This window comes from Triturus cristatus, chromosome 9, assembly GCF_964204655.1.
Source record: "Triturus cristatus chromosome 9, aTriCri1.1, whole genome shotgun sequence".
In the NCBI taxonomy this organism is placed as follows: domain Eukaryota; kingdom Metazoa; phylum Chordata; class Amphibia; order Caudata; family Salamandridae; genus Triturus; species Triturus cristatus.
The window spans coordinates 734638392-734661616 of record NC_140592.1 but is presented as its reverse complement, the minus strand read 5'-3'; the positions used below and the strand labels follow the sequence as shown (position 1 = coordinate 734661616).

The 23225-nt window shown below is 43.4% G+C and overlaps 1 protein-coding gene across 1 annotated transcript in view; it reads left to right on the top strand.

Moving 5' to 3' along the window:
* Window positions 1–19324, top strand: part of LOC146798670 (protein RD3-like) — a 46123-nt gene extending 26799 nt beyond the window's left edge. Inside the window, exons 2-3 of the mRNA XM_085627994.1 lie at window positions 5707–6016; window positions 16416–19324. Of these exons, the coding sequence (XP_085484120.1) occupies window positions 5718–6016; window positions 16416–16716 (600 nt within the window). The 5' untranslated portion in view covers window positions 5707–5717 and the 3' untranslated portion in view covers window positions 16717–19324. The remainder of the gene's footprint in view (window positions 1–5706; window positions 6017–16415) is intronic.
* The last annotated feature ends 3901 nt before the right edge of the window (window positions 19325–23225 follow it).

The following is a 23225-nucleotide window of genomic DNA, read 5'->3' as shown; positions in this document are numbered from 1 at the left end:
CACCTCCAAGTTTGTCATCTGTCTTCCCTGGAATAAGTAGCAGCTTTACTACTAACGGCCAGGTGCCGCCCATGGACTAGAAGCAAGTGCCAGTATCTGCCTCAAACTTTTACTAATATAGACGTGCATTTCCTCATGGAAAATTCCAGCCCGTAACCTGCCGCCCACCAAATTCTTGTACCTCCCCGTGCCAAGGACACGTTCCCAGCCGGCCGGCCTGATGTAGTGTCTTCGGCATGAAGAAAAATACAATCCTTCGATAAGGGCCGGCCTGAACCGGTTCTCTCCAAGCGAATAACACCTCCTAACTAAAACACTGCCTATGACCTAGAAACATCCCGAGCTGCCAGAGCAGGAGGAAAGATGGAGTCTCTCCCGTTTAAGGCCTACCAGGCCTGAATTCAGCACGGCTCCATGAAATACCCTCACTACAGAACAGATTACCCCTAATACTAACGAATCTATCCCCTAGGATGTATATGCAAACCCTGATCTATGGGGAAGAACACAGGATCATGTCGAAGTGCCTAATAAATAGGCTCTATACACTACTCTAAACCTTAGACTTGAATGGGAAGAGACTGAAGTCACCTAAATCACCCTTCAACACAATAAGACCGGAAAAATCGAGCAGTACAGAGGCCCTGAAGCGAGTGCATTTTTGCATTCAGGATTCGTTATTTACCACCAACTACAAGTTGGTGGTAAATACCGAATACCTTTAAAAAAGCAATAATTTGCTTTTTTCAAGGTGCCATGTGGCAGACATACATGCCCTTAGGGCATGTATGTGCGCCACATGTGCACACATGCACGATTCTGGGGTGCAACAGGGTGTCAATGTGACACCCTGCCACCCTTGAATCTGCTCCCCCTATTACCGATTCGGTATTTACCGAATCGGTAATAGTGAATGGCTTCCCATTCATACCTATGGGCCTCCAGGCCCATAGGAATGAATAGAAAGGTATTCCTTATTACCGATTCGGTAAATACCGAATCGGTAATAACGAATATTAACGAATCGGTAAAAATTACCGATTGTTTACCTACATTCTATTTACCGATTCATAAATACCGAATCAGTAAAATTCGGTATTTCGGAATCGGTAAATAGGAATTATCTACATATGGCCCTAAATTCCATGTTTTGCCTTTTTTACAGGTCTTTTCTGTTGATACATTTCTGGCAGGTTTGATCTGCAGAATCTATCAGATGTAAACAGCAAAGGTGTGATAATTATCATACTACTCGTAATTATGATCCCTGTGCAAACTTCAGTTTTACAGATAGCTCTTAACTTGTAATGATGGCCACAGTGAAAGTCTTGTTCACAGCCCCTCGTCAGGGGCAGTAAGCGCTATATAAATGCAATTTGAACACTTGTAAAGCGAGCAACATTTGTCCCCTGAAGCTAATCTTTGCAATTTGGTGACATGCATGATCTAAGTGATGGACTGCCCATTGATGATTCAAATACTCTGACAGGCTTGGCGCCATCTCAAGTCATGAGGACAAGGGGATTCCTCAAACTATTTTTGATAAAATGACCCATAAGGGAACATCACACAGTTTTAAACATATAACACCCATGATTTGCTGCTGTAGAGAAATAATGCGCCTATGCAACACTCAGAACCAGTCGTATAGGTTTATTTCATAACTTTCTCTACAGAGGTACCTACTACAGGAGTTTTAGCCAATATTTTAAACATTATGCTGTAAATGAATTGTTTTAACCCATCAAAAAATATCTTGGGTAGGGAGAATCACCAAACTCCACTGGTGTAAATTACTTGTGGCACATGGAGAAAGCACTTGTACTAGAGCATTTCCAGGGCTGCTTTCAGCTCTCAGGCAGCCCTGCCACTGTTCCTGCTTATTAGGTGACATATTTGTAAATGTCTAATCCCTGTCCTGTCCCTGGCTCAGGCCAGAGGATTACTGGGAGGGACACACCTTATGATCCAAGAAATACGGCGACTTTACTGTAATATTATCTGACTAATCCATCGAATCCTCAATCCGCAGAGAAGAGTGAAGGATCCCTGATTACAAACCCTTAGTCTCACGCCTGCTCCCAAGGGCCTTCATAATATTAACTACAGTAACCTTTTTAGTCCTAACACACGCCCTCTGCTCGAAACACAATCTGCTTCCTTCCAAGCCACCCTCTGGTGCAGTGTTTGATTTGTAAAAAACATAAGTGCCGGGGCACTCATCAGGAGGCAGCTCGCACCAGCCCATTTCTCCTGTTTGCGCCGCCTAAGCCAGAACCAACTATTAACCAGTGATTGATTGACTGATTGATTGATGTGGCATAATGGTCAGATCTGCCGACTTTGGAGCTGGGAAACCAGGTTTGAGTCTCGGCGTCGGCTCAACATCCTGTGATTCTGCCCTTAACTGGTGCTCATGAAAAGACCACTGTTGATGATTAGGTGCAGGTGCTGAGCTTCTCTTCTCCTGAATTCATAGTGGGATAAACAGGACTACAAGTAGCCTTATAAAAAGAACCAAAATCTATCCATAGACTCAGGAAAACTTACTTGTTGAAGCAAACCACAACTACAACTCCCAGAATGAATCTGATTGTTACATGAAAGCATGCGAGTGGAAACATGGCGTGCTGGCAATAGGGAAAACAATGGTAATATTATGAAACCCTGTGCAGCAAATCTTGAAAACATAACCGTGGATTCTGATTTCACTAACTGCGCACAATTAAAAAGAACGTACTGTCTATATTTAAAATGTCATGACAGCAGATATTTGCCACCCAAGAAGGTTTTTACGTGAAAGACAAGCTCGTTAGATTTCCTGGTGTGCAAATTTTGAGTTGCCACCATCTAGATTTTGAAGGGGGTATTCAGTGCTTAATTTGAGCCAGTGGTTTCCGGTTCTAAGCACTGGCACTTCATTGTCAAAACTGATGCTTGTGACAGCATGCCACAAGGTGGCACTGTCTGACTAGTTTAGAGATGACCACAAAAACAGTTAAGTATTAATTGAATATACATTAAAAATTACTATTACCTGCTGCCAAATACATTCTTATAGCTTTGGGGACCTGGAATAGTCTGAATTGTCACCCTTGTAGGAGTGTGATGGTAGGTAGTTGTGTTGTTACTGTAATTGGCAGCATGGTAGGGGCACAGTGTGGTTCAAGCTGCAGCGGCCTCCTGATGAGAGCCCCGGCACTTATTTTTTTTTAGAAATTAAGCACTGTTAATATTTATTCCCATTGCTCAATCTAGTCGACTTTACGTGAGCCTGTTAGTTTGGCTGTTAGTCTTTCTGTAGGGACGTCAGACAAGCTTTATACTGCAAGACACCTATTTGATTATTAAAAGAAGGAAGGTCATACAGCCCCCTCTGTAACTCCACCTCTTGAAGAGCAGTCAGTAATACCTTCTGTCAGTTACAACCTAGTGTAGGCGTTACAAGTCAGCACAGTTGGGCACTGCTTGCCTCAAGCCTCAGCAAGACATCAGGGGAATTAAGTCACCCCGAAGGTGGTGACCATTTCACAAGTTGGCCAAGAGATAAACAAATATTGTCAAGCTTTCTAAAAAAGACAAATGATTTAAAAAAAAAAAAAGAGAGATTAGATGATACCTAGGCTGCAGTAATTGTTGCAAGATGAGTTTCATCCTGTCTTTAATTTAGGCAAGGAAAGCAACTTGTCTATCCATCACAAATTATATTTAATTTTAGGCCTGCTAATCTTAGATACATTTTCACTGTGTGAGCATACAGGAAGATGGGGCTGGGTCTTGGAGAGAGAGAGTGGTCTCATGGGGAATGGGGCTTTGGATCCCCTGCACTGCCCTAAGAGTCCCATCAACCTCCCTCACAACAAGGACAAAATCATCTGGAACCATCTTCCATATCCTGGTGATGTTTTAAATGGGGCCCAACAGTGCAGAGCGTTAGCTGCTGAGCTGGAAACCCATTGTGTGGAAGGGTTTCCAGCTCATGGTGTGATAGCGTTTCTTCACCGAGCCGTGGTGTGATGAATGTAGAAACCGTGTCTCGCACAGTGGCACCCTAGCTTCCATCAATACCACTACTAAATGGGAAGAATATGACATACAGTAGCTTGTAACAAAAAAACACTGGCAAAAGCCAATAGGTTGGGTTTAATGTGCCAACGCATGCAGCATTAGCACCTTCGTGAGCGACACATGAAAGGGATCAAGTAGGAATCAATAGATGGGCTAATAGTAAAGTAGTCCCTCATGAATTTCAATGCCAGCACTCCTGCGGAGGTGGAAAGATGCACTTGAATAGACAATTGAATTAGGTGAGCTAAGATTACTCCACTGGGCTCAGCCAAGGACATGATTGGCATAATGTCTCAAGCCAATGGTTAAACAAGGCTGGAAGCAGAAGCCAATAGTTGAAGGGGTAGACCCAAAAACCCATGTGTGTTTTGGGTGTGACATCGAGAGAGAGAGAGGGAAAGAGAGAAATTAAGCAGCAATATATGTTAAACAAGCATTTGCAATGCAATAGGTCTTGCATTTTTCAGAGTTAGAGCTATTGCCATTGCAATATAAAGCTAATACCGATTAGTGTTGTGTACATCACTCTAATCACTCATCAAGCATGTGGCATGGTGGCCATCTGTAAAGCACTGAGGGAGTGTTTTTAAAAGAGAAAGTGGAGCGTCCGCACTTAGACTGTGCTGGTGATTAGAAGTTAAGGGTTGCGGTAGCTTAAAGATAAAGCAATTAATTTCAAACTTTTACCAAGCATGAAGCACGGAGGTAAAGCAGGGAGGGAGTGTCTTTAAAAGAGAAAGCACAGCATCTATTATTAGTCGCAGCGCTTGAGTCTGGAAAATAGGGTGGATTGGTAATTGGAAGAGCTTTTAGTGGTTGCAAAGAAAACAAAATAAAACCGCGCAGTCACCATGTTTTGTTGATAAAGCACTGCGTGGTGCGCTCAGCAGGTCATAGTGCGAGCATGAGTGCCGCGCCATGCAAATCAAAGGCGCGCAGTCCCTTCAAGAAAGTAATTTAAAAGTGTTAGCAGTGGGCAAGAAGCAGAATAGCTCGTGCAGTAGTGCCGTGCTGTGCAAAACTAAAGAAAGGCGGTGATCACTTTAGGAGTAACCAACTAATTTAAAAGTCTTACCAAACATAAAGCGTGCTGGCCGGCTGTGAAGTGGGGAGAGGAGGGAGCATCTTTAAAAGATAAAGCGCAGCATTCACGATCGGGCGCTGCGCTGTCAAGAAAACAGGGCGGGTTGGGGAGAGCCTGTTGTGCCTGCAACAGCAGCTACGAGAAATTAATTTAAGAAAATAATGCTCACAAAGTGTAAATAAAACATACTGAGTAACAAGACATGTAACAGGGGCAGTCCTTATGGGAGTTTACGACAGGAGAAAAGGAGGTACTAAGGAGGCACTACCAAACAAATTAACCAATGAAAAGAAACCATTTCCAAAAGACAGTCAAAGGAGCCAATAAAATACATGGGCAAGCAATGGGCAGATCTTAAAGCCCATATCCTGAATACAGCATGTCTCGAAGAGACAACGCAAGTGCTGCCTATGCGAGACCTAAAAAGCGGGCTGCAAAGGTGTGGGTTTCTTTCACTCAGGACTGGCTTACATTCCAGCTTTTACTTTGAGCAAATATGGCAGTCCTCTGTTTATATCTTTTGGTTTAAGGACCATGCCTTTTTTTCTCCACAGTCACAGAAGCCATGTTTCTGTCAGCATTGTTTGGCTGGAATGAGGAGGGGGTGGCGCCGCCCCCCCGGAGGAGCGGGGAGCTGGTCACAGAGACACTGATGTTGGAGCTCAACACGCACCTCAAGCGGGCCGACAAGCTGCAGCGGGAGCGTCTCCAGGAAGTCCGCAAGGGGAAAAACGGCAGCGTGGACTACACGTGGCTGGCCTCGCAGCCCCGGCAGGTGTTTGAGTTGGCACCTGGTGAGATGCTTCAGCTTCAGGACACCTGCGCCAAAATTAAGGCTTCCCAGTGTGGTCCCGTCATATTGCGGTAAGGAGTGCATCCAACAGCAGAGCAAATCTCATCATTACATGGGACAGTGGCAATGACAGGGCAAACATGATTACCACAGAGGTGCTGCACTTGTGGAATCAGTGCATCCTTTTGTCACTCACAGAAAAGGCGCGGTACAGGCAGCAGTAGTGCAAGCTTCCCTCACACATAGCAGGCATAGAATCAACAACTGCAAGCTTTACTCATAAACAGAAGGGGTAAAGTATGAGCAGCAGATTATACTTATCTTTTGGAAAAGGCTTGGGAGTAGCTGTTAAAGCTTATCTCATACATAGAATGGCCACAGTACAGACAGTGGCAAAGCATGATTCCCTCGAACAAAGAACGCATATGGCATAGACAGAAGCGACACAGGCCTATATCATTCATTGTGTTTTTCAATCATACACACAACACCCGGACACCATCACACCCCTTCCCTCCGGCTAAGCTTCACTTACACACCAAGGAGGTAACTGTGGAACCTCCATCACACAAGAGGAAGGAACTGAAAAACAAAGTCAGTACATGCCTCCCTCACAAAGATACATAGAAAACCAGTAGAATGGCGAATGCCCAACAACAGCACAAACTTAGCTCGTTCACGCGGAAGAGGTACAAGAGAGGAAGCAGGAAAATATTCTTATAAGAGGTATCGCACACTTGCCGAGGCACACTCAATGGTAATCTAAGCCAGTGAAGCTGGCTTTCATCATTTGTCACGAAACAGTCGGAGATCACAGGTTGATTCAAGGTTTTCTGTACTTTGTCCTTCATTGTTCTTTTAGAAAAATATAATATATGTACAGGCAGCCAACATGTGTTTCGTCCAAAGGACTTTCTCAAGGCTAGTATGTATCGATATGTCGAATAGTCACTCCTTAATCAATAATAGGTATCTTTGTGCAATAGTTATTCTTATAAGAGGTAAAGTAGGGATGGCAGCAGGTTAAGCTTCCCTTGCACAAGCAAAGAAGGTTGAGCACAAGTAGTAACTGTTATTGTTATCTTTCTTACAGTGAACATGTAGCGCACAGGCAGCAACGGCAGACCAAGATTCCCTTTCACATTTAAACCCTCTAGAGCATGTGCAGACACATGCCAAGCTTCAGCCACCCCATAGACCTTTCTGAGGACAGCCAGTGGCAGGCCAAGACTCTGTCACACTCATAGGACAAAACTACTGCAGGGCAAGCTTCCCTCGCAATCATAGAAAGGCTGAGCTAGGCAGCAGGCCAATCGCCACACAAACAAGCACCGCATAAGCAGCAGCAGACTGGGTCAATAACTCCTTATCCAGTAATCCAGACCTTCAGCCCCAAACCTCGCTTGGAACTCACCAACCCAACCTTCACTTCACCTCAACCAGTCTTTTAATCCCCCAACCTGAACTTTAACCCCAAAAGAATGGTGATGCGGTGTATGCCCTGAATCTTCTGAAATTGTCAACACTGTTTACCACATTACTCGCGACACAAAACGTTTGCCCTCAACCAAGCTTTGCACTATACTACATTTCTGCTTACAAGAAGAAAGCAAGACTGTCTCCAAACTCGGTCACTAACATTCCATTGTACCACATGGATCCTCTATTTCACCAATCCTATGTATGTTATATTATTTGATTTATTTAGCATAGCGCTGCAGACCAAAAGAGAAATAAGAAAGAGCCCTTTTCAAGTAATAAATGAAGTAGAAAGCAGGCAGCACACTAGTTTTAACAAATAAATGTTCGAGGGGAGGAGAAAATGGGCAGAGATTAACACATAGAAGTCAGAAATGATTGAAGAAGAATTGAGGTCTTAGAATTTTTGTTGGAAGAAGGTTTTAAGGTTTTCAAGAAGACCATGAGACCAGTCAGTCAGACAAAAGAATGTTTATTTGGACCATTTTTCATTAAACAACATAAAACACACAAACACTCATCATCCTAAAATATATACATTCAATTAAGTATCATAAAAATGTTTATAATCAATAAAAGCTAATCGTGAAATTCATAACTGAAACATCATAAAATATACATGGAATGGGATCATATTTTAGACTTATGGAGCAAACACTGGCATCTCCATAAGGTCATTAAAAACAACTTAAGACTGGCAAACTGTCTCACAATCCAGTATAAGTCTTTTATACGGCGCTCACAAATTTTCCAGCGGCACAAGCAACATCCAGGTAACGCATGTCTGATAAGAGTGCCACTGCTTGCATGTGGTTACTGCTGCCATATTTAAAAAAAAGCGGTCTTAAAAAGATTTTCCGAAGAGGCAGGACTTTTAGGCAATCCACCAGGATGTGCACATTGTCGTATTTAACACTCAAGCCGCATGCACATTTACCCGCTACATCTATCATCTCCGTTTTTAACTTGTCACTACTACTACATGGGTTAATACCGATCTTCAACCTTAACAGTTCATATCTGAGTCCATGATTAGGTAGCGAATCCTCATAGTGGAACCATCCTTCATTGTGCCAAGAGTTGAGAATAAACTGGGCTGAAGGCTTCCCCTTTAAATACTGCCTATTGTGTTCTCTGGAAATGTCCTTCTTTAGGTTTTTGTGTGCAGGTTCTGGGTACACATGCTAACGCTCATTTCCCTACATATGATCTCAATGTTTTTTCGACTGCCCTTAGTCCATTTCTATTCGCTAGTCATAATCTAATTTCTCACCATAATGATAACTTTTGCCCCTCATTTGCTGCCACCCGTGTTAGATAGATCTAGGCTGGACCAACGAAAGAGAAAATAGAGAGAAGAGTCAATCAAATGGCTAATATTTTGATATTGCACTGTATTTGCGGGCAACACAGTAGTGTGTGATATGACAGTTGTGCTCGGGTTTCGATTTATTATTGAGTGTGATCTCTAGGGATCACGAATTGGGAAGGGTGGGTGACCCTTCTCCCTTTGAGCACCTACAAGACTCTATAGACCCAGTATAGCACTGATAAGGGTGAGCGCCAGTATCAACCAGGGACTTTCATCCGTTCCGTGTGATATCACTTAGATAGATCTATAATGTCATACCTGTTTCCATTCTTACTGCCTGGATCATTGGGGCGCTTTACAGGGACAGTAAACTTTTCAGACATTTCCCCTCCTCAGGTTCCCAACAACTTTTGCCGCTTAGACTTAACAGCTCGGCTTCGTACTGAAATCGGGGGCAGATCATAGCAGCATAAGCTAGTAAAAGTGGTCTGTGGGAATTCTCCCGATAATCCCTGTAAAAAAAATTCAGGTCACCTACCGAGGCAAGAGATCTTACTTTAGTGATTCAATATGAACGTTCCACTTTAAATTCTTCTCAAACCATACTCTTAAATACTTGTATTCATTAACAGATTCCAATTTGGTGGAACCTAAATACCACTCAAACTTCACAAATGTTTTGCCAAAGCCCAAAACGTTCGTCTTATACATGTTTACCACTAGCTTTTTGCAGTCACAGTCTTCCATGAGCACATCCAACTTCCTTTGCAAGCCTATCTCTGTTAGATCCATAATTACAAAATGGTCCACATACAGGAGACATGCCATATGTTTCGCATTCATTTTGGGGCCAATGTCCTTTGCTGCTGCTAAAGCTGACGGCAAGTCAGCCATAAACAGGGAGAAGAGTAGGGGGTCCAGGACTCATGAGACCATGAGAGAGAATAGACCAAGAATGATGAAAAGGAGTTTATTGCTTATGCTGAAGCATCTGGAATCTTGGGAGTTTCCAGCTTTAAGGATGTATTGGTTCTATATCCCATGGAGCTATAAGGGACAGACAGAATATTAGTCGGAGAATGGGTGGTTTGAGAGTGAAGAGGTTTGTGGATTTTGTAGGCTAGTGCATACATTTATTCTGGCCTTCAGATTTAATGTTTACTCAATGCTGGAGAATTAATATGGTCACCCTGGCTTTCTATGTTACACTTACACTTACACCAACAACACTTACATTTTATTAAGAGAGGAAAAATAATCTACAGGACAGATCAACCAAACGTGGATCTTATTCAGACCAGTATGAAGGCCAGGGCTGTCAGGAGGTTGGTGTGTCTATCAAATGCATTCTTTCGGGATCCATGCTGAACAACTATTTTAACAGAAGATGATAACTGAACTTCATTGAAAGAGGACACCAGTATTGGCTTCGGTAAATAAACTGACCTCAAGTGAGTACAGTTGGGCACAGTTACCCCCATTGGCTGCTTGTGCACATATCATGCCTCATTTACATGTGTCCTAGTTCCATGCAGCTCCCTACATATACAAACTGGGGTCACCAGGAGGGTTTCAGGGCCAACCGAGGAGAGATAATACCTCCCTGCAAGTTCGCCCTTAGTCACAATGCTTACGCAGTTCTAATTACTGCTTTAGTTTGCCATTTCTGTATGCTTGCAGTGTCTCGGGGTGCTCTGAATCATCATAGGGGAGCAATATCAGTGCTCAATAAAACACCCAAAGAAACAAACTCAGAGTCTTCAGAGATGCGTTCGTTCTGAACATGGCCCACCTCTGATGTTCAGATCCAAAAACATGCCTGCCCCCCACCAATGCACATATACACACATAACTTGCTGTTTTTATCATTTTTGAAATCTCTCTAATGCTTGGGTTGCTGTGGTAATCAGTTCTGTCTTCTTTCACCTGAAACTTATAAATAGGCATTGGTAAAGTCAATCTCTCTCTCTCTTGTCGTATTGGCTTCGCTAATTCTTATTCAATTGTGGCATTGCCCTACTAACATCGTAAATGCTTGTGCAATTGCGTCACAAGCATTGACAAGGCCAGTAGCAGTGGGCGTCCAACTTGGAATGGTATTCTATGTTTAAGATTGGTGTCCTGCTCCAAGATGGCATTACACTTAGCTGCAACGTGACGGCCATCTTGGAATACTGACACAACAATTCTAGAGATAGAAAACACCATTCCACAATGCCTCTCTACTGATATTGTTTTGCTATTGATTGTGCCACAAATGTACAAGCACATGCATAGCCAACAGCGGTGAGTGGATGGAGCCATCTCTGTTGTGTCTGGGCTCCAACGACGAGCCTCGACATGAGTGGAGAAAGAGGGCAAGGGGTGCAGTTTGAGTAAGAAAGAACAGTGAGGGGTGGCCAGGAGCAACGAGAGCCTGATGACAAAATGGAAGGTAGGTGGAGCGGGAGGGAGCAACAGGATAAGGAAGGACAGCAAGGGGGCAGACAAGAGAAACGAGGACCTTGATGCACTACCACTGAGTGCAAAACTGAAATGCCATTGAAATATGCGAACGGTAAAACAAATCGCAGACGTGCACAGTGCAAAATAACATTCAGCCAATCCTAAAACATAATGCTAACAGAATGCTCCAGGGGCAGAACAGACACAAGAATAGCTGTAGTGCGTCCCCATTCCTGACCTCTTTCTCTTTTCCTTAGTTCGGCAGCTATTTCATCGCCTTTAGACCAATAAAGCAATCTGGGTCTGATTACCTGTTTCAGTGACTGCAGCGGGCACAAGACACTGCAGGCCTGTGTTTAATTTTCAGCAGGAGATTTCAGGTGGGGGTCCACCTGCGCTCATTTTTGGGGACCAGCACTTATTTTTCCTCATCAGACTTTGTCCCATAACAAGAGAGTGAAAAACACAATAGGGGGAAAGTAAGAGGAAGATAACAAAAAAAAACGTGACAAATGGAGAAAGCAGGAATGTGTAAAAGTGAGATCAAGGGGCACAGAGTGGCTAGTGGTGGATTAAGGAGGTAAGAGTGGAATCAAGACTATGCAGCCTTGCTATTCGGCACGCTGACATTTAATAGTGCGGCTAGTGGGCTTCTGAGTGAAAACTTGGGTCCCTGCACTTACTGTTTTACAAATTTACCACTGCTGCAAACCATATAATAAGAAACCAGCTGCGGCACAAGAGAAACTCCAGGCCTGTCCCTGCTGGTCGGCCTCCCAGTTATTCACTACAGCAGTTCTTTTGGTTTTTGTATAGTGAAAGGGTTTTTACCAAGCTCCACTAAAATAGCATGTACTTGTATAGCCCATGTTCACTGCCAAGGGGTTTGTTGGAGCTGTATAAAGGATGTTTATCGTTACTAAAATCAGTACTAGTTATCTTACAAACTTGGGAGAATGAAATGCTGAGTGGACCTGCCAGGATTTGAATATATTACCAAGGGGGTCATAAAAGAGATCCCATCAGTGGATGCATTAGCTCACTGAGCCATCAGACTCAGCAGGTACAATGTAGGCACATCTTGTGCAGCAGCACAAGATTAATTAACACTAAGAACAGTTATGGGATAGATGTCAGCACCAACGGTGCAAGGTTCCCTTAAGCACATACACACATGCATGTATCATACATACACACAGAACAGGTGTAATAGAAGTAAAAGTGGTGTAAGCCTCTTTACATACACACAAACATGAACAAAATAGGTTTACTTTTATGGGCAATGTAGCACGCCAGAGTATAGTCACACATTTATATATCAATGTAACAGCGTTTGTAACTTAAGAGACCATGTCCATCAAACCATATAGACTGTAAATCACCGTCCATTTCTTCTTTGAGATGATGCATTCGATATTTTATTCCCAATTCAGACAGCAGCCGACGCGCGTTTCGCCCACAGGGCTTTTTCAAGGCTCGATATGTTATTGTTTTTTGATGTGATCAATGGATCCCTCGTAAAAGATATCAAGGGTTGCGTTATGAACCCACTTCATGGATTATGTTCGTAAGTCAAATCATCATCGATTCGAAAATGTAAACTCTCAATTTTCCTTTGTATATAGGGATTATTCACACCGGGACCGTATTACGTCCTCTCTGCTGTCTACCAGTTCAACAGCATACCCTCATCTCATTTGGCGTGTACACGATTTGACTTAAGAACATAATCCATGAAGTGGGCGAAACGCGCGTTGGCTGCTGTCTGAATTGGGAATAAAATATCGAATACATCATCTCAAAGAAGAAATGGACTGTGATTTATAGTCTATATGGTTTGATGGACATGGTCTCTTAATTTACAAACGCTGTTACATTGCTATATAAATGTGTGACTATACTCTGGTGTGCTATATTGCCCATAAAAGTAAATTAGATTTTTTTGGACTACTTGTAGTCACAAAGAATATTGCAATACTTTGAGTGGATAAGTATTTGGCAGTGTATTAGCACCCAATATTGTGGCCATAAAAATGATTGAGCCAAACTCACATCATATGGGTACAAATAATGATGTGCAGATCATTATAGCATATCCACTTCCCTTTCTAGTAAATGAACAGCAATGCAGAGAACACACACAGAACAGGTACAGCCCAGCCGTGTGTGCTTCAACCTTCAAAGAGAAGAGTAAAAACACAATCAGCAGGAAAGCACACCTTCTTCACACCATGAACAGGGACAGCATATGCCATATGAGTATCTGGTGGTGTGTGATGTGCCTCGGAAGTTGTGTTGGTACGATGATGAGTGTTGTATTAAGGGCTTTATTCAAAGGCCTTGTCGAAGGCTGCAACTGGACTTCTTATGAATAAGCGAGTGGATAAAACAGGTATAGTGCTTAGTATACGCAAGTTGTATTGTATTAGGTAATGAACAAATATGTATCAGTGCACCCTTTTAAACCACTGCCAGCTTATCTTTAGGTAACTTCAGTGTTCAAATAAACCTAATGAGAAATGAGGTTTGGCCATTTCTATAAAGGTCTCTAGCTCTGGAGGCCATTATCAACAGAAATACAGCTATCTCCAATTGCCTGACATTTAACCCGATACCTGACCTTTAACCTCCCAGAGTGGATATTTGACACTATGGCAGAATCTGTACCCAGCCAAATGTGACCTTTAAACTCATGAGAGATCAGAATATCGATAATAAAACTATTGCTCCATGGGGCGTAGATTTTCTTTTATTAACTTCAATGGAGTGATCTCTTTGTAAACAATATTTGAGATGCAATTTTTTTTTTTACGGAGGTTTAGATTGCACGAACTTGACCCGGTAATGGTATCAGGTATCTGAGCGCTTTACATAGCACCAATTGCGTTACATGAGGAAACATTCATATTTTTTTGTTAGGCACGGGGAGATTAAGTGATTTGCCCAGAATCACAGGATGTTCAGTGTCATTGCCGAGACTCGAACCCGGTTCCCCAGATTCAAGTTCGAGGTCGACGCCCTAGCCGTTAGGCCAACTCCTCTCTGGCAATATTGTTGCCAGAAGATATTTAGGCCACGAGATTCTGATACTATACCATACCATGAGAATGGACTTTTGATACCCAGGCTACACAATAACACCATACCAAACTTTTAATCTCTGGGCCTATCTTTACATTTTCATCCACCCCCTCCTGCTATCTTTTACCTGTTAGGAAATGTCATTCTCAGACTTAACCTGTAAACCCCTGGACCACATTCTCCACCCACAAATCAAATATTTAACACCCAGACCAGATATTTACCTTTAACCAGAACATATTTCTTCCAGGCATATCGCCAACTACCCAGTCCTACCAATAATTAAATCCACCAGATTCTTGCTTGAACTCTTACCAGTGCATAATTTGAGCAGGTGGTTGCTGGTAGGGCCCATCCGCACTCATTTTAAAGGACCAAGACATAAGGCCTGATTTATATATTGGCGGACAGGGTACTCCGTCACAACAGCGAAAGAGTTCCCTCTCGACCAATATAGTGACCCGCGTGCCAAATTTAGTTGTAGGCGGACCTTTAAACTTGGCCATGGCTGAGACTACTCTGTCTCCACTGATACCAACCATCTCCAACGGCCCTGGGGAGTAAGGACTGCATGTCCACCCGCCCAATTTAGATGGGCGGACATGTAGTTATTTTATATTGTTTCTTACCACCAGGTAAAACCTGACAGTAAAGAACAATAAAACCATTATAATCCTCCTTCTATCATAGAAGAAGCCTCTCATGGCGAAGGAAGCGTGACTTTCTTTCTTTTAAAAAAGAAAATCCCATTTTTGGCATTTATTTTTCGAATGAAAAAAGAATACGGTTTGCTACAGAGCTGTGTCCGTCCGACGCAGCTCTGTAGCAAACAGTACAATGCATTGACAGTCAGTGCCTTTATAAATGACCACCTGCTTGGCGGTCATTTATAAATTAGGTGGGTGGCTTCTCCACCATAGGGAAGGAGTAATTTACTCCATCCAAATGATGAACCCAAGCTGTCTGCCTAAATATAAATCAGCCTCTTAATTTTCATCTTCAGACTTTAGCACAGAATAAGAAGCAGAAAAGAGGAAGAATGGGAACGAGAAAGACAGGAAAACAATAACAAAGGGAGGAAACAGAGACGAACAAGAACCTGCAACAGTGAGCCAAAGGGACGCACGCTGTGTTAGGCTGTGGATGAAAGAGGTATGAGATGGAATCAAGAGTAGACAGCCCATTGGCGTAACACAAAATGATGGGGTCCCCCTACAGAATGTGATGAGGGCCCCTGACCCATATCTTACAGATATTCATAGGCCCCTTAACCCCTTGAGTGCCCCGCCCTTTCCCCCTCCTGTGCCGGCCCTTTCATTAGCGGGCGGGGTCCATGACGAGATAGTCTCGTCATGGGCACAGCGCAACCGCCACAGAAGGGGTTAAAGGGCTGTGTTCTGCCCCTGACACAGCCTAGGTATTCGGCAACGTCGACATTCGCAGTGCGATCGATAAGCTTTTGAGAAAAACTTTGGGCGCCAGAACGCATTGTTTTATAAATCAGCTGCTGCCCCTCCATTAGGGCGGAGGAGCGCCACGCCACCACCCGGAAAATGAAATGATAATAAAACGGGTTTTAACCCCGTTTTATTGTCGTTTTATTTTAACTGATGAGTCTTGCGGGAAGGGGGGAGGGGGGGGGAGGTCCAGGGGGATGACACTGTGGTAGGGGAGTGGCAGTGTACTCCCTTGTCCCTTTTCTGCGCATGAGGGCTTGGCCGGCCGTTTGGGGCCGGACAAGCCCTCATGCACAGTGAAGCTTTCTTCAGCCCCAGCAGCATTGCTGGCGCTGCAGAAAGCAGGCACAGGCTCCCAGTCTGCCTGGGAGCGCAAAGTGCCAGCGCTCAGGCCAATCCTGACACTGCTTTCCTGTAGCGTCATGATTGGCCGCAGTGCATTCTGGGAGCCTGTGCCCGGAAGAGCGCGAAGCAGCGAACGGTGGCGGCGGCGATCGGGTAAGTAATTTTTTTAAATATTATTTTTACTTTGTACCCCGATTCCCTCCCTAACTCCCTCCTCCGGCCCGCCCCGCCACTTTGGCAGGGGACGGGCAACTACTGTTATAAATTAAGCACTGCCTAAGTTTAGAGGTTACACTTACACCATTTTTAAGACAGTCAGTGGCAATAAACGTTCTTCCTTCTCTTTGCCAGGTTCCGCCGTCTCATGCTGGAATTTGAACCAGACATCCATGAGGTGCCACGACTCTTCCGAACGGTGCTCCAGGACTTTATTACAGAGGCAGAGGAGGAAGATGTGCGCAGACGCACCGACCCCCGCCGGGGCAGGCAACGGGCCAAGAGCCTGGCAGTCATCACTTTTAAGTCTCGCCCGCGGGTCAACCCCTTCCACCTAGAGGACGCGGCCTGCTCCGACAGTGAAGTCGAGCCTCCAGTCCAAGGCCGCGCGCGAAGCAAGAGCATGCCAGAGTTCTGCACCACAGCAGCCGAGTGAAGGAGTAGTGGCACAAACTGCTAAGCAGGCAAAAACTTGTCTTTCCCAAATCAATCTTTGCTTATTTCCTTCTCTGTATTACTAAGTGAGTGGGCCAGTGTGCATCTCCTCAAAGGAACAGAGAGGGAGAAAGATGTCACACAAGACAGATCGAACTCTAGGCCCATTGACTGCTGAAGGTGCCTCCACCATGGGCTGAATAAGACTAATTCATTTGGGAACAACGAACAAATGTGGTGGAGAAATAGCTGTCTGCCTCGTTGTGAAGTCCAAGCTCCTGTGAAGAAAGAAACTTTGGTTTCAACCAGTGCACATGGTGCGACACCAACCAAACATCTGAACCTGAAGGTGTTGAATCTGAGCTGCCTCAGTCATCACCCACATCTTGCTTCCAAAATCCCCATCTTAATCCTTAATACACCCATGGACATGATGTCCTTATACAAGCCTTCTTGGTCCCCATTGAGTAAGGGCATATTTAGCTCAGCACCAGGTGCGTCACTCGACAACAAGGTCCTCTCTTATTTCTGAACTCACGGACAAGAGGTGAGAGGAGACACAGAAAGATGCCCTGAAACCAACCATGTCATACAAGGGTCACTCTTCTTTCATCATGCATGTAGAGTCTGTGGGATATCTTACCCCAGAGCCCAACAGGGTAACCATCTGCCGGGGGGAGACCAACTGATAGAACTATCAATGAGGTACAGAGAAACGGGCTGGGTGGTATTGAATCCCACCCAGCCATGCCTCCTGCCACAAGATTACCACCGCACCTCAACTTCTTGAAAGACATAAGCAGTGTATCAGGAGATCTAGAGTAGGTGTAGGCCCTCAGCATCATCAGAGACACAAGATGTTCATCAGAAAACCAGAGATGGGGGGGTACTCCGCACCCTAACTCACAGCAGATGTGCAGCAGTGTGTTAGCGCAGGATGTGCCTCACGAATACCAAGAAACTGTTTGGTGTGATGTGTCAGACCACTAAAGGAAGGATCATGGTTTAATGAGCTATGAGAGGACAAAGCCCCCCCTATACCACATGCATCCAATACATACATATCACCTGTACTTCACACATAAGGGATTACAAATATACACACATTACATACCATACAGACCAGACTTTGGACACACCCCTTCGCCCTCATGCCTCCTGATCTCGGTGACCCATTCATATTTTATATCAACATTTAAAAAAAACAAAAAATCCATATTTATGTGTTTAGATGCGTTTGTGTTGTTAAGAACTTCTTACATTTTTGTTCTGAATTTATTAACTAACAGTCAATGGATCAAAGACATTTGCACCATTATGGTGGTGACAGCAAGATAGGAGGGAATCCTGCTTATCATGAGATAGGCGCTTTGTTTCCGGATCCAGCAAAAGTGTCCTCGCTAACGACATTATGTCAGTTTACTGGACAATATTCAGCTTCTGGCTTGGCCATGTCCATCCCCTGTGCAAGGCACTGCCTGTGCAGCTTAGAAGGTGTGCATGAAACGCAGGTATTTTCAAAACGCGTCATAAACTGTCTTATTGTTGGGTGTCAGGCTCATATAAGCCATAAAAGGTAGACGACTCAGGCATTTTCAAAGATAATTAACTGAAGTGTCAACAAGACTGTTCACCATGCAACAAGACTGTTCACCATGCAACAAGACTGTTCACCATGCAACAAGACTGTTCACAAGACTGTTCACCATGCAACAAGACTGTTTACCATGCAACAAGACTGTTCACCATGCAACAAGACTGTTCACCATGCAACAAGACTGTTCACCATGCAACAAGACTGTTCACCATGCAACAAGACTGTTCACCATGCAACAAGACTGTTCACCATGCTGCATCCTCATTATAATCCAAATTCGTCTGGCAAATTTAAAGAGACCAAAGACATACAAGGAACAATTTCAATATTAATGTTTTTGTCTTTCTCTCTAAAAATGTTGTAAGAAGGGAATGTAAATCTCAATCAGATGTTTGTTGTAATGTACATACATGGTTTGTATTAAAAAAAAAACTCTTCCATAATTATTTTGCACTGATTATCGCTTGCCCCATTTGCCAACATCAAAACACAAAATCCTGATTTATTTTGTTTACTCATAGGACGTATATTTTAGGAAGAACGTTAGTGAAGAATTTGTACTTAGTAAAGACATGTTACTTTTTAAAATCCTTGACTAATGCTATATTAAATAATCACTTCATTAATATTGTTTGAGAACCAGCAAATGATGACACTATGGGCAAGTGAATGTAAACTTGTAAAGAGTTCTTACTCTGTCCGTATCTGAACTGGATTTGGGAGGGATACATGACGGTTTGAGAGTGGAACAAGGTCACTTTTGAGGCCGAGCCTAGGAAGCGCGCATGTGCTGTCTGCAAGACATGCTGTAATCACTGTATGATATAAAAGCAACAATGGTTCAGAGGATAATCAGAAAGAAAAACAAATGTAACACATAATGGTCTAACAAATGGAGGACCATTTGAAGAACAAAAAATAATGAAGTATTCGCAAACGTTTATCAAGACATTTGTTAATAAACAAATACAAAATAGACAATGATACACGGGTGCTCACAAAGTTCCACAAACATATACAATTGTGAAAATACAAACTTAAGTGTAAACAAAAAAACAATGGCAGAGGAAAAGATACAAAAACTAATTTGTCAGATGACAAAAACAAAACACAATATATGCTTCCTCTTGATTTTTTGCCAAGAAAGGCGTCAATCACCATATTGGCTTTCATCCCGCGTTTTGGCTTTTATTGGTGTCTTGCATTGTCCTTTAGAAAGCTTTGCTTTCTATTGGATAACCTTTCGTTTTGGTCCCTCCTTTGGGTGCTTGGTCCCCTCCTAGGGAATTTCACTAAGCGATCCTTCTGGTTAGCCATCACAACGTGTTAATGCTTCCTCCAGGCACAGCATGCGATGGCCCCTCCTCCTGTCTGGGCATCGCAGCCTCAGGGTTCCTTCTGGTTATCCCTCTTTAAGGGCTTGTTCTCAACAGTTGCTTGAATGCTCGCTCCCTCTCCTCTGGGTTTTTTTCATGTCCCTCTGCTTGTTTTCTGTCATTTGAGTAAGACATAAACATTTATCATCACTATTCCATGTCATGAATTCTGGCCTCCGGCACGCGTGATCTTTGTGAGTGTGTGTGTCGTAACATTGAAATTGCCTTTAAGAACCTCCCCCCTAGCGCTTATGTCCCTCTGACTACTTGGATGGAGTGGCGACTGGCGACCAAGGTTGACAGTACACAGAGCACATACATTCCATTCTACTTGTGTGTCGAACCTTCTTCGGGATACTAGGTGCTGATATCCATGCGTTTCTTTCCTCGTCTCAGATATCCCCTGCTGCAGTCGATTCTGGTAAGCTTCGCACTCATTCGTGTTACTTAGAAAAGCTGCTTCACTTGGGGGAAAGCTGCTGCGGCAGCGGCATATATTTAAGTTCAACAAAGTTCTCGATGTATTTCAGTAAGCAGTTTTTATTTTTGGCCCTGAATCATTTACCGTTATGCTAATTTATGTGTGCATGGCAATAGTAGTTTATTTTATTAATTTTGTTCCCAAAGTCAGATTTTTGTTTAATATATGGCACAGTACAGGGATTACATTTTAAACAAAGTTGCTTCAGTCACTGAAATTGATTCTCAAACATGTTATAATTTCTGCTGTAGCAATATTTATGCTTAGATTTACATTTGATACACTGCTGCTACAAAAAAAAGTAGATTGATTCCCAGAAAGGGCTTGTGGTGTAATTTGTAAAAAAAAATTATACTTAACAATTTAGCGTATCCATTCTAACATAGAGCAATTGCGTGTCGGTCATGCCATCTTTTTACCTGTTCTCTCTGATTGGATGGTTTAGTTTGAACCTTATATTCTGCCGAAACACAAGATTTTATTGCATGATTCCACACCGTAAAACCACAACAGGGGACAACCCGTTTCATATTTTGTTTTATACAATGAAATAGTACAGCCACAGCGTTGCAGATGTATAGGCCCTCTGATTGAAATTTATTTTTTCCCCTGACATTTACATTAAAACCACCAATACACTAAGGGCGGAAGTCTCATGGCCTACGTCTCCTTTGTTTCAAGCCTGATGTGTGTAGGCTAGAGAGGTGCTTCACATGCTAGGGATAACAACTTTTCATGTTGCCCACATAAGAGATAGTGTGCTGCATGGATAATCACTCATAAGGTCCCAAAGGCGAGACCTATTGGCTATGCCAATGCTTGTTAGTATTGTAATTAGTACATTGGAGGACGTGTTGAAGTGTGAGAGTATGTTTGAGTAGGGTCGAGGTGTAGTGGGGCTGAAGTGAGTTAAGGATTGAACAAAGAGTAGTGTAGTTGGCGTGGCTATTAAAGTAATTATTTTTATATGTCATTGTACGAAAGGCTGGCGTGAGGTGATGAGGTCTTGAAAGTATGAGAATTTGGTGGTGTTGAGGGTGTCAAATTGGGTGTTGAATACTTGTTTAAGGTCCTCCAGGTTAAAGGTGGCCTTTTTCTTGCACCAATTGTGTACAAGAGCCATCAGTTTAGTTTTGAGAATACAAGTTTTGTGATATCCTGGGTTAGAGTTTGGGGGGAGAAGGTGTGTAGCTGACTGTGTGAATTAAAGGCTCTCCTCAAGCCGTCATAGCTTAGAGAACCTTTCCAGATACTAGTATTTCTTTCACTTTGCCTGCAGCAGTGTCAGCATTTTCCTACTTCATGTGCTCTCCGGTGGCATTCCTCAGCCTTCAGACCCTATGTCCTGAAGGGTCTAGTGAGCACTCCATGGCATCATTTCACTGTGATTATTGAGGATATTTGTTCCTCCAGAAGAAAGGGCTACTTCCAAATGGAGAGTATCCGAAGCCCTCCTTTGGGAAGTAGCCAGTAATGTGGTTTCTTTTGAACTAAAAAAGTAATTCTCATTCTTAGCCGTGTTATTTTTAAGTGATTAAAACTGCATATTTTATTTTGCTTTAAACTGCATTCTAATGTTACAGATTATACTTTCTATGTACTGTGTTAGCTAGAAATTCAAATCAAGAGAAGGATGCTTTCACTTTAAAAAGAGTTTTTAAATCACTCAGCAACAGAGCATCTCCTTGAGCTATGGAACATCCGCAGCTATTGAACTGAAAACGCCAGGCATGTCAATTAGTATTTTTTTTTATTTCTTTTGGTAGTGCTTATCCAATTTAAGGAATTAATCAAGCTGTTACTCCCTTACCTAATCAAGCCCTCCTTAGCTGGAGCCCTAGATACACAGGAAACCATTTCTGCATCTAGAGTTCAGGCGAGACGGTGCAATTACCACAGACTCTCTCCTTGGTATGGAAATGCAGCTTGGATGGGACAGTCCTGTGGCCACAAAATTGCACACCTGGCACATCGGTTTATAGCCTTAAATCATTGCCTCGCTAATACAGAGCCGAGATCCGCCCCACTTGCCCTTAAGTCGCCACCCACTTGGGGCTACCTCCTTTGAAGACTGCCTGGCCTCCTAGGTAAAATGAGACTAACACCAACCCCTATCTAACCCTCAATATCAATCTGCCCTTTCACTGACCTACTTCCATGCGTTATCGCCTTAACTACCTCTTATCCAGAGCTTATTCGCTCATCCTAAAACAACCCTATCATCCTGCGCTGACTTGCTGTCCAGGAAAAAGGCCTCTCTTCCTGCAACACCTTCTCAGAACAACAAATCTGCACTCAGGGAAACTGTCCTCCTAAGGAGGATCCTGCCTGTGTGGAAAAAAGAATAACAATGCAAAGATTGGTACTTCCCCAAGCCCAGCTTTTAATAAATACCAGTGGCGGCTGGTATTTAAAGGTGATGAGGGGACGGGTCACGGGGGAGGAAGGAGAGGGGAGGGAATAAAAAAAAATGTAAAACACTTGTTGCCGCCGCCTCTTGTTCCTTTTCGCCCGCTTCCAGGGCAGGAAGCACTCGGCTCCCCATAGCTAATCATGATTGGTCTGAGCGCCGTGGTTCGGCCCTCAGCCAGGGAACGGGGGGCTAGGCATGTTCTGCACCCAAGCTGTAATGCAGCCTGTTGCAGAACATGCAAAGTGCGCATGATGGTTTGGCCGGTCGGAGACACCTGCCCTGCTCTGTGAGCTGAGCAAGGACGGAAAACAAAATGATAATGACAATAAATTATTATAATTTTATTTTTTCCTTGTTGGCCTGCTCAGAAGAGACGGCACTGAAAATACCCAGTCATACCTACTTTTGTCAAACCCCCCTGCCCCACACCCAGTGTCCTAGAATAACCTCTCTCAGCACAAATAAGTATATTAATTTGCATAAACAAGTGAACACCATAATCCTAAATAATGTGCACTTGTAAACACCCCCATGTCTAAATGCTTAACTCCAAAAATCACTTCCAACTCACAAAACCTCCTCATAACTGTATTCTACTCTCCCCAACCTTGTCAGTCACTGCTGACCTCAAAACTCCCCAAAG